Below are 12,941 nucleotides of genomic sequence, written 5' to 3'. Positions count from 1 at the left end.
TTAAGATAAATTCTTCATTTTTATTAAAGAAATGCCATGTTAAAAGCGTGTAATGCTGGTGTAATGCCTTCTATGGATCTCAAGAGGGCCTGGATACGCCATTCCATGCTTGCATTTTAATTGTCAATCATTTCCTGTGGGATATTCTCCTACTCCTCCAGTAGCGCCAACTCGAGCTCCTGGACTCATTTTGGAGCTGGAGTTTTAACTCGTACCGTTCACCCATTGATGTGCCACACGTCTTCAATCGGATCCACATCCGTAGACCACGCTGGCCTCTCCACCTGGGCTACGCCAGCATCGTTTAGGTAATAATGCCCGATTTTCTTACTCTATGGACGCACATAAAATTGAAAATAACTATGTACCTAAAACTGTGTAAAAGGCACACCATGCAGTTCCAGGATGTCGGTGCTATAGCTCTGTACTGTCAAAGTACCATCATCTATAATCATCAGCTCCATGCGGGCTCCAAATCATATGCAACTCCAAACCGTTACGAAGCCTGCATCATAGGCCACTGTTTCCGGTAAGTTTGATGGCCTGTAGCTTTCCTTATGATTTATCCACATTCTTTATCGCCTGTCAATACAATGTACACCGAATTTGCTCCCATCACTGTACAGCACAAGATTTCACTCACTTGTCTAATTTTGATGTTCACGCGCAAATCTTAGCCTGGCTCTTCGGTGTCCTGTCTCAAGTTTTGGTGCCCTTGCTGGCACTTTTGAGTTTAATTTAACTTATTTGAGTCTTCTTCTTACTGTACAATCACTTACACGTTCATCTTGGACCTGTTCCGACAGGTTTCGTGTCTGCATAGCAGCTTGAGGTCGATTTCTTAAGTTTTGTTTCCTTACAAAATGGTCATTCTGAACCATTGTCACCCGATATCTGCCTTGTTCTCGTCTCCGAACGTAAGATCCAGTCTCTCTGAAGCCTTGAAAGTTACGATGAACCACGGAAGCCGACACACCTAAGGCCTGACTGACCGAACGGTAGGTGTGACCTTTCTCTATCGTGGTTACAGCTCTAGCTGTCGCAGATGCTGGGAAATCACTAATTTTGTATCTAGCAAGCAATGTGTTCTTCCAAAAACCAAACAATCAAATGAGCTGAGCATACCTTGCACCCCGCTAAAACGCCATTCTTATCAGGAACACTTACAACGTCAATAATCGAAAAACACTTATTAGGGTATAATTGCTATAAAAACCTGTCAACTTGCCAGTTTTGTTCAATATTTTATTTCTTGAATGAGCTTAGAAGCTATAAAAGAGGCTTTCAGACAGCCCGGCCCAGTTGAGTTCAAGTTTTGGCCCTTTTTACCAATGTTCCGCTAATTTTTCCAGTGTGTGTATATAAGTCATGATAAATATAATAATAAGTAATATTTTTATATATACTTAATAAATAATAAGAAATAAAATAATTATATTATTTTAATATTATAAAATACTAGCTGTTGCCCGCGACTTCGTCCGCGTGGACTTCAGTTTATAGCGCGCGGTGTCAATAAAATTGGTGTCAAAAGCTTTTTAAAACCCTGGTACCCCTTAAATCAAAATACCAAAAACAGCCGTGTAGTGCCGTAATATGTTTTTTTTTTAATTAAACTTTTTTATACCTTTTAAAGCTTATTTAGCGGTACACAACTTAGCTGCATAATGCATTACACAACTTTAGCTTTGCCCAATAGCCAATACCCATAGGCCATAAACTATTTACTATTTATTATTGGTAGACTGTTGTTTCTGATTTCTGTGTTGGTACGTGAGTTATTTAATAACATGTATAACAATCGAAAGAATCGAAATATTAACTCAACATGGTACCACCTCTTATAGAAATACATATGAGCAAGCGATAGCGCGATCTAGGCGACTCTTGGCGCCATCTGTTCCAGTTTTTGGAACTAACTTAATTTGAACAATTTTATACATAAACACCCCCTTACAACCCCTTTTTCCAGTAAGAAGTAGCCTATGTCCTTTCTCAGGCTTTAGACTATCTGTGTACAAAATTTCATTACAATCGGTTCAGTAGTCTTGGCGCTGTTGTTTTTGAATTTGATATCTAATCTTAGTTGGTAGGTGAGTTCTTTGTTAATGACGTGTATAACAATCGAAAGAATCGAAAAACCTAGCTTAACATGGTACCAACTCTTATAGAAATACGCATGAGCAAGCAATAGCGCGATCTAGGGGACTCTTGGTGCTATCTATTTTGAGTTTTTGGAACTAACTTAATTTGACCAAATTTACGCGTTTTCACCCCCTTACCCTTTTCCAGTTAAAAAGTAGCCTATGTCTTTTCTCATGCTTTAGACTATCTGTGTACAAATTTTCATTACAATCGGTTCAGTAGTTTTGGCGTAAAAGCGAGACAGACAGACAGACAGAGATACTTTCGCATTTATAATATTAGTATAGAACGTGTATAACAATCGAAAGAATCGAAAAATCTAACTTAACATGGTACCACCTCTTATAGAAATACGCATGAGCAAGCAATAGCGCGATCTAGGGGACTTTTGGCGCCATCTATTTTGAGTTTTTGGAACTAACTTAATTTGACCAAATTTACGCATTTTCCTATGTCCTTTCTCAGGCTTTAGACTATCTGTGTACAAAATTTCATTACAATCGGTTCAGTAGTTTTGGCGTGAAAGCGAGACAGACAGACAGACAGACAGAGATACTTTCGCATTTATAATATTAGTATAGATGTAAAAGTGAGTTTATTTCTTTGTTTGTTACGTTCTCTCGCCTTTTACTTTTTAATTTCGAGAATAGCCATTAAAAACCTTTTCTTGTCCACATTTACAAATTAATTATAAGCTGTGAATAAATATACAGCTGCAGCTGTTAGCGACTCAACATCCATTTTGAATCCGTCCGCAGTTCGCACATTGGCGCGATCCAAAGCATAGGCTGCGTCCCCATCAGACATGGCACGGCGCCGCCACTGTGTTACGGCACGACGCCACCACCGTGATACGATACGGCGCCGCACCGTGACACAGTGCCGTGTACGGTGCACCGCGCGCCCCTATTCTGGTGAAACTTCCGAACAAAATTTGTGTCCAAACTTATACGAGGTATAATATGAAAATACATATCAAAGTCGCGTAATGCAAATATTGTCATGTATACCGAGAAAATTTTATCTATAATAAATAATAGATAAAATTTCCTCGGTTTCTTTTTAACCGACTTCAAAAAATATTTAATGATTCTTTTTCAATCTTCGTCTTAGTAACAACAAGAGAATATTTTTTTCGCGATCCATATCCATTATCCAGACAAGCACTCTCGTTTGAGCGCAAATATCGACTGAATAGGGACGCACGGTACGCGGCACCGTGACGTCCGTGACACGGTGCGGCGCCGTACCGTATCACGGTGGCGGCGTCGTGCCGTAACACGGTGCCGGCGCCGCGCTGTGTCTGATGGGGACAGAGCCATACTGAACGACCTTCCTATGTGTGGATTACTCACAAACGCCGTTGCAAGCGCACTGCCAACGCGTGTGTCAACGCGTCGGCCAACGCGTTCGCCTATATGGGGAGGCGGCTTTAGGCCTTAGCCCGTCATGAGGGATTTTCATTTATATTTTTAATTTTTTTTTTTAAATATCTAGATGGCGTAAGGATATAGACTTCTAGATTTTCTATGAAATTATCTGCAGGTTGGCATCACTGACTACATATATTGTGTTTCCAAATAATATCAGTGTACTGTCAAGTGTGACATAAATCAAAATATCTTAAACCTAAGCGATTATTGGCCTAAGCGATTAGGCCAGTATACTGGTAATAGTTTAGGAACACGCAGACATAATAAATGTAAAAACTTGTCAAACTGACAACAGAAGCTGAACTGAGTTTTGTCTTTGGTTTAATTATTTAAGGTGGCTATAGATAACTTTTACTTCCGGCCGCCATTTTAACGACGCCATTTTCTTTTGACATAACCAATTTCATTTAACAAACGTCACCTTCCCTTTGGTGAGCAAGGTGTGTTCACGTGAGGTTGTGTGGTCCCTCCGAAATAGGTCACACAATCCTCAGAATTTCGTGAAATATTCTTGTAAAATAAAAAAAAAAACACAAAAATAAGAAAAATACAAAAAAATAGAAAAATAATAAAATAACATAAACGGGAATCACTCGCTTATTAGTTAGTGTACGTAAGCGTGCAACGTGGTCTAAGGAATTCGATAGGTAATAAAGAGAAAGTGAAGTAGTATTTCGCGTGCTTCTAATTAATGATTTATTTTATACTGTGTCAATAAACTATCAAAAATGAATCCTGGACCACCAAACTATCCAATGGCATCTCTTTATGTCGGAGATTTGCACTCTGATATAACTGAAGCCATGTTGTTCGAGAAATTCTCAACAGCGGGCCCTGTACTATCAATTAGAGTATGCCGTGATATGATAACACGTAGATCACTTGGATACGCTTATGTGAACTTCCAACAGCCTGCTGATGGTAAGATTTTGATACCTTTATACTAACCTAACCGTGACCAACCTTTTTGTAACAGCTGGTAACTTTTTGTTACACCCTATTTATGATGTAAAATGAGCAAACTAATCCATTAGTAACAAATTTTCGTGAAATAATATTTAGTAAATTTATTATTTGTTTTTTAATTTTTAAATGTAATGAATATTTGTTTGGCTATGTAATTAATGTGTATTTTACCTTTCCAGCTGAGAGGGCATTGGATACCATGAATTTTGACATTATAAAAGGCAGACCGATAAGAATTATGTGGTCTCAGCGTGATCCATCGCTTCGAAAGTCTGGAGTTGGAAATGTTTTTATTAAAAACCTTGACAAAACAATTGACAACAAAGCAATGTATGATACATTTTCTGCTTTCGGCAATATTCTGAGCTGTAAGGTTGCCCAAGACGAAAATGGAGCCTCAAAAGGTTATGGTTTTGTCCACTTCGAGACTGAAGAAGCAGCTAATAAGTCTATTGACAAAGTTAATGGTATGTTACTGAATGGTAAAAAGGTCTATGTAGGAAGGTTCATTCCCCGTAAAGAACGTGAAAAGGAATTAGGAGAAAAGGCAAAACTTTTCACCAATGTGTATGTCAAAAATTTTGGTGAAGATTTCTCTGATGAGATGCTTAAAGAAATGTTTGAGAAATATGGACGTATAACAAGTCATAAAGTTATGTACAAGGATGATGGCGCCTCTAGAGGATTCGGTTTTGTTGCATTTGAAGATCCTGATGCTGCTGAAAGAGCTTGTATAGAACTTAATGGCAAAGAATTGGTGGAAGGGAAACCTTTATATGTAGGACGTGCTCAAAAAAAAGCAGAACGTCAAAAAGAGCTTAAGCGTAAATTTGAGCAACTGAAGTCTGAACGTTTGACTCGCTATCAAGGCGTTAACTTGTATGTGAAGAATTTGGATGACACAATTGACGACGAAAAACTGCGTAAAGAATTTGCTCCATTTGGCACTATAACTTCTGCTAAGGTTTGTATTTCTTTTATTAAACTTATTATTATTCTTATTTAATTATTTTACATTTCAATCAATTCAGAGTTCTGAGTCCTGCTATAATATCTATATTCCCCATGAAGATTTAATATAACATTCTTCAAAGTGTCAAATCAAAAACTGGATATGGGGATGTTAAACAATATATTTCATTAACCCATAATATACAACAAAATATTAATAAAATGATCATTATTCTAGGTGATGCTTGAAGATGGCCGCAGCAAAGGATTTGGATTTGTTTGCTTTTCATCTCCTGAAGAAGCCACTAAAGCAGTAACTGAGATGAATGGCAGAATCGTTGGTACTAAGCCGTTATATGTTGCACTTGCACAACGTAAGGAAGATAGAAAAGCACATCTGACATCCCAATATATGCAACGTATGGCAAGTATGAGGATGCAACAAATGGGTCAGATATTCCAACCTGGTGGTGCTGGTGGGTACTTCGTACCTACAATACCACCAGCTCAAAGATTCTATGGACCAGCTCAAATGACCCAAATACGTCCAACACCACGCTGGACGGCACAGCCACCAGTTAGGCCTAGCAATCAAACAGCAGCGTCTGCTTATCCCAACATGCAAGCACCATTCCGTCCAGCTCCAAGGGGACCTACTCAAACAGCTCTGCGTACGTCTCTTGGAGCTAGGCCAATCACAGGTCAACAAGGCGTTGCTACGGCTGGCTCAATTCGTGCTCCACTGGTGCCTAGTGGTCGTCCAGCTGGCTATAAATATACTTCAAACATGCGCAATCCACCAGCACCACAACCAGCAGTTCACATTCAAGGACAGGAGCCCCTCACTGCTAGTATGTTAGCGGCGGCTCCCTTACAGGAACAGAAACAGATGTTAGGTGAACGTCTCTTCCCACTCATCCAGAGAATGCATCCAGAACTCGCAGGAAAAATAACTGGTATGCTTCTAGAGATTGACAACTCTGAGCTGCTTCACATGTTGGAGCATGGAGAGTCTTTGAAGGCTAAGGTAGATGAAGCTGTTGCTGTTTTGCAAGCTCACCAAGCTAAACAGCAGGCTACTAAGAAAGATTAATTGGCTTTCTATTTTTTTCGCATTTCTTCTTGTTTATTTTAATATTTTAACCATTTTTATATGTATTAGTAAGAGTCCCGGTCATAAAAAAATAAAAAATAAAAATTGAAAAATAAAAAAGTAGAATGCACATTTTCTTGAACAACTTTTTAATACAATAAGTAAATCAATAATTATTATTATTGATCGATGTGCATATCTGCAAACAAAAATATGCAACTCAACATTTCTATATATAAAAATGTTATTACCACTGGGCACTTATGACTTTCATATTGACAAAGTATGATATAGTTAAGTCTTTAATCTTTTCATTTCTCCAAGTCTGGAGTAGGGTTTTGTTCTTATTTTTTTCATTTCTTTCTTCTTCCAGTTATCATTGAATGTACACTGTATTGAAAACATTGTCCTCGATGTAACTGGACTCAATTTGTAATGAACTTATTACAAATTATATTCTATCCAATAAATTAATGTTTTATTTCCATTCCTTTTACCCATAGTTTAATGTAAATACTTAATTACGCTCAATTTGGGTAACTTTGAATTGCAGTTTAACTTTGAACAATACATTATTATATTGTTCAAAATTAAACCGCAATTTTGAACAATATAATAATGTAATTCCCCAAAGTTACCCAAAATGACTGTATTATCATTGGTATAATCCTCCTGATATTCATTATTTTTATGTTTGGCCGAGGTAAAAGATTTCAAAGGCACAGGCTTATAAGGCCGCGTTTCCACTGACGCGCAGAGAAGCGGTGAAAAGTGGTCAGTGTTTTCACTGAAGCGGAGCGGAGATTTCGAGCATGGTGATTGGTCAATTTGGGCACCGCTAAACTCCTTTCCCCGTCAGTGGAAACTCGGCCTGGGACCATCCATAAAGTACCTATATCAAACTATTTTCATGATCACTCACAGGTAGTCATATTGGTGAGACCCTCCCTTCTCTAGTGTGACGTCACAAGTTTGCGATTTAACATCTAAAAATTATACCCCCTTACTAATAAACGCTGTATAAGCTTTGAATAGTTATACAGTGTTTTGTCTTCTTCAATCCAATTAAAAATGTCACTTGTGTGACAGGAACAAAACACTGTATAACTATTCAAAGCTACGTTTATTAGTAAGGGGGATAGAATATAGCCAGCTCAATGTAATGTGGTTGCAAATGGTAACAAAACTTAGGCTGGTTTTAGGCTGGTTTTATAGTTACGCGTTTCGCAGCGCCGTTGGAGCGCGCGCGTTCAAAGCTGTAACAAACGTATGGACGAACGGCGCTGCTCAAGCGCGCGACTTTAAAACGCTACTACTACCCCCATACATCTTCGAACGCGCGGCGCTCCGACGGCGCTGCCGAAACGCGTGACTGTAAAACCAGCCTTATAGTTAAGCGTTTCGGCAGCGCCGTTGGAGCGCCGCGCGTTCGAAGATGTATGGGGGTAGTAGTAGCGTTTTAAAGTCGCGCGCTTGAGCAGCGCCGTTCGTCCATACGTTTGTAAGGCTGGTTTTATAGTTAAGCGTTTCGGCAGCGCCGTTGGAGCGCCGCGCGTTCGAAGATGTATGGGGGTAGTAGTTGCGTTTCTAAGTCGCGCGCTTGAGCAGCGCCGTTCGTCCATACGTTTGTTAGGCTGGTTTTATAGTTAAGCGTTTCGGCAGCGCCGTTGGAGCGCGCGCGTTCTAAGATGTATGGGGGTAGTAGTTGCGTTTTAAAGTCCGCGCGCTTGAGCAGCGCCGTTCGTCCATACGTTTGTAAGGCTGGTTTTATAGTTAAGCGTTTCGGCAGCGCCGTTGGAGCGCCGCGCGTTCGAAGATGTATGGGGGTAGTAGTTGCGTTTCTAAGTCGCGCGCTTGAGCAGCGCCGTTCGCCCGTACATCTTAGAACGCGCGCGCTCCAACGGCGCTGCCGAAACGCCGAAACGCTTAACTATAAAACCAGCCTTACAGCTTCGAACGCGCGCGCTCCAACGGCGCTGCGAAACGCTCTACTATAAAACCAGCCTTACAGCTTTGAACGCGCGCGCTCCAACGGCGCTGCGAAACGCATAACTATAAAACCAGCCTTACATCTTAGAACGCGCGCGCTCCAACGGCGCTGCCGAAACGCTTAACTATAAAACCAGCCTTAGATATCAAACCCAGAATTTTTGCAGTGTCACAAAACTTAGATACAACAGGTAAATTTAAGGGCAATTTTTATTAACTTCCTCTTGAAAGTTGGTTAAAAATATTGGTGAGGTACATGTACACAGATTAAAATAATAACAACTTTAAATTTATATACATATATATTATGTAATGAAAACAATATATTTTATAATGGTTTACTTATAAATTTTAAATCTATTTAAAAACCACTACAATTTTCATTGACACACAAAAAATGAAAGTCACAAATACTTTTTTCTTTTAGATAAATATTACAATATATTATTGCTTATAATGTTATCATAATTTTGTTACTGAAGAACTAAACCAATTTTATTAGGAGTTATACTAGGACATCTCCAATTATATAAATAGTATTGTAAATTTCCATCACCTATACCAAATTTTAATGGTTCCAAAAATTCTTTGTTGTCCATAAGATCGAGAGCATTAAAAACATCAAACCCAGAATTTTTTGCAGTCACTAATGCATCAAGCATCAAATCCATCCAAGGGGTTTTTGTAGAAACATTATAAAATGAATATGCAGCCTTCAGATTTTTGTGCACCGGATGATAAACAACAGTAGATGGCAAGGTATAATAACTAACAAAGTCAGTAATGGTTCCATCCACTGCTTCCACAACAAAACTATCAATAATCCCAGCTTGTGGTGTAAACCAGTGTCTAAATTCTTCTTCAGAAAAGATCGGTACCAGATCAAACTTCATAAGGTAAGTATTTAGAAGCTGAACTACCATATCAATATCTCTCACTTCCATTTTCCTGAAGCCAACAGTTTTTGGAGCATCGGGCAACTTAAAAAGTTTGAGTGTTCTTTGCATAGTCATGTTCCTTGATAAGTGGCTAAATTTGATGTCAATCAACTTTTTTGGATTAAGTGACCTATGCCAATATCTACAAGTGCCTATTGGCTTAGGTAGAACAATACCGGCAGTATAGACTCCTTGGAATATTCCTTGCAGGTTAACTCTTCTAGTTATTTCTCTAATAAGAACAGGTGCCACTCTTTTGGAACGGAGTTTTTTATGGACACATAAAAAGTTAATCTCCACAACGGTCTGTATCTGGTCATATATTCTTAATTGAGCTGGTATGGCTGATATAAAACCAACTAAACGTCCAGATTTCACTACTCGGACACCGCAATGCCATTCCATTTTCCAGCCAGGTGGTTGAAGAGCCCATTTAAGAAAATCGGCCTGGTAGTCAAAGCGGAACATGCAGTCATCATCTTCAACATAATTTTCATTCAATAGAGTGTACAACTCTTTCAAAACGAGAGGTTCGTTCAAATTTAAAGTGTCCCATTGGAATCCTTCAGGCAAAGAATAAGGTTCCGATCGTATTTCTTCCACAGCTTTCGGTGGTTCTATAGGTTCGTTAGTAATAATCTTTTCATACATCTTTGGTACTGGTTGAGTTGACCAGAACTGGTAGGACTTGTGTAGAGCCTCTTCAGTTGTTTTAGCTGGTTTTTGCTCTAAATTTAATACCTCCATAGCCATCTTCAAATCTTTTAGAGAAATATTTTGAGGAACTTCCCCGGAATTTGATAAAGATATAAGTCCATCAGCAGATCCTGAACCAAGATTATCACCATCTCCCTTACCACGCTTTTTTTTATTTTTATTTTTCTTCTTTGGGAGGAATTCTTCTTTAGGTTTCTGATGATCGGCGGGTGAATCATTTATATTGTTATCTTCCATTTTTAACAATTGATCAAAATAATGCTTTGAATTTACTAAATATTTTTTGTGAGATTATTTCTTGCCGGTCTTTGTTTAAATTGCCTTCAGTTTTCACACGTTACAGCAAAATTGAAGAATTCGTGAGTGCCGAAATCTGAAAATTGGAAAATCACATTTCATAGACAAACACACTTCATAAATGAGCCACAGAGTATACATACATTTATACCATAGATAATACATATATATGATTTATACCATAGACATAATATATACTATCGATTTATACAGCTGTCAGCTGAAAACAAAAAATAAAAAGGGAACAAATGACCATTCACCATTGACCACCAAAAAATGCACTGTGGGGCTAAAATGGTCGCTTTAGAGAATCACACTGATATGATTCATTTTTTTTATATCGCAAAATGCAAGTCTGCTTGCAATTCATGTCTAAAACTCGACAAGTCTTTAAATGAACGTGGCGAAAAAAGGAACTAACGCTGCCATCCAATGAGGTACTATAGATTGGAGAGAGCCTTATATCGGTGTATAAGCGTCAAAAGCATGTAATGTTATGTCCTACTTACTAGGTCATTACAAAGGAGTCGGTCTGCATATTTTATGTAATAAAAGTGTTAATAAAGGTTTTTAGTTAACATTTAATGCTAGATATTGTTGAGTTTTGTGGTTCCGCTAAATAATAAACCATAATAATGGTCAAAGAATGCCTAAAAAACACGTGGATTTAACATTAAATAGGTACGTAAGTTTTGAACAACGTTTTTTGGGCTTTTCAATCGGTATTTTTGTAAGCTAAAAAGATAATTTATAAGTTTATTAATCCCTTATTCGTGCTATATCAGGCATTAGTGCTAAAAATGTCACATCAATTAATAATTTGGCTATAAAAATTGCATAGCTTTCTACGTGTGTTTACGGATTCTCCATCACTTGAACTATAGTTAATCGATATCATGAACTAATTGACTTTCTTTCCTGTATCTTAATGTGCTTCAAAATAATCGACAAATAGAAATATTCAAGAAAATAAACGCACAGTACTTGTATGAAAATAAGCACAAAATGGCCACGCGATGACGGGCTAAGACTACATCTAATACTATAATACTTTATCTATGCTGCCATCATACAAAAACGTCATTTTTGACAGTTCTCCTTTACGATTAGTGCCGGTGGCACTAATTCATATTAAAAAAAAACACATGAAAAATAGAGATGTTCCGCCCCTAGAATTGTAATTTTATGCTAAGCTAAAATGAATCTTATTGCGATGCGTACACGCTTGGTATTTGGTTGTGTGCAAGGTTACCGTTTCGGAATGAGATAAGTCCTCGCCTTAAATATATTATATGATAATATTCAATTTTAATCAGTAACCCAATAATAGTTTGATGTTTCTAACTTAAGAAATGACGGACTTTCATTCAAACTTTCAACCCCAATTTCACCCCCTTGGGGGTGTAGAATTTCCAAAAACGCTTAAATATATATTCATTCATTTTTAATCCAATTAGCCCAAAAATAAAGTTTCATGTTTCTAACTTGAGAAATGACGGACTTTCATACACATTTTCAACCCCTATTTCACCCACTTCGGGTCAAAGTTTCCAAAATTCATTTCTTAGTAAGTGGTTACTTTATAAAACAACCGTAATCACAAAATTTCGTGGCTGTAACTTTAACAGTTTTAACCGTCAGGACATGCAATTTTATAGATATAGATATAGATTACTCTCAAAACCATAGACATAATATATACCAAAAAGAAACAAACTTTTTGCTTTACCAACGTTCAATAGCTAAAAAATCTGTGTTACAAGTTCCTTCTACCGTGTCTGCACTCCGCGCAGTACGGTGAGTGACGACGACGAGTGTCCCGAATTCCGACGCAGTACGCGAGTCCATAGAATTAGCGTATTGACATATACGTTGTGCGAGGCGCGACGTTGCCACCACAGAGGTCTGGCAACGTCGCGCATAGAGCAATGGTAACGTTAAGAAATAACGATAAATATACCGGTAAAAAGTATCAATACTTTTTAACGATAACAAAAAAGTAGCGGTAATTTGTAAGTAACGATAACGGAACGAATGTTTTGGTAAATTTTTGATAACGTTTTCTGTCCCTGGGCGCCAGACATATGATCAAATACGCAAATTCGCCAAGTGTGGCACTGATATTTGCCTATTTGTGCAAAGTTATTGCTGGCATTTTCCTATTTGTGCAAAGTTTGCTCAAACTTTGAAGCCCATGTCTGGCGCCGGCTCTAGCCCGTCATCGCGTGGCCATTTTGTGCTTATTTTCATACAAGTATTTTCTTGAATACGTATTTCTATTTGTCGATTATTTCGAAGCACATTATGATACAGGAAAGAAAGTCAATTAGTTCATGATATCGATTAACTATAGTTCAAGTGATGAGAATCCGTAAACACACGTAAAAAGCTATGCAATTTTTATAACCAAAT

At 38.0% G+C, this 12,941-nt stretch overlaps 2 protein-coding genes across 2 annotated transcripts; one reads left to right on the top strand and one right to left on the bottom strand.

Moving 5' to 3' along the window:
- The first annotated feature begins 3,987 nt into the window (after nt 1-3,987).
- LOC121730751 (polyadenylate-binding protein 1A) lies at nt 3,988-7,058 on the top strand. The gene is made up of 3 exons (XM_042119912.1): nt 3,988-4,499; nt 4,724-5,508; nt 5,734-7,058. Exons 1-3 carry the CDS (start codon nt 4,307-4,309, stop codon nt 6,586-6,588), a joined length of 1,833 nt encoding a protein of 610 aa, XP_041975846.1. The 5' UTR covers nt 3,988-4,306; the 3' UTR covers nt 6,589-7,058.
- Nucleotides 7,059-8,976: 1,918 nt separating this feature from the next.
- On the bottom strand, nt 8,977-10,629 carry LOC121730752 (glycylpeptide N-tetradecanoyltransferase 1). Its single transcript, XM_042119913.1, has one exon. It carries the CDS (start codon nt 10,467-10,469, stop codon nt 9,051-9,053), a length of 1,419 nt encoding a protein of 472 aa, XP_041975847.1. The 5' UTR covers nt 10,470-10,629; the 3' UTR covers nt 8,977-9,050.
- Nucleotides 10,630-12,941: the final 2,312 nt, after the last annotated feature.

The sequence above is a fragment of the Aricia agestis genome, chromosome 9, assembly GCF_905147365.1.
Source record: "Aricia agestis chromosome 9, ilAriAges1.1, whole genome shotgun sequence".
In the NCBI taxonomy this organism is placed as follows: domain Eukaryota; kingdom Metazoa; phylum Arthropoda; class Insecta; order Lepidoptera; family Lycaenidae; genus Aricia; species Aricia agestis.
This window is presented reverse-complemented; position numbering and strand designations above follow the sequence as displayed.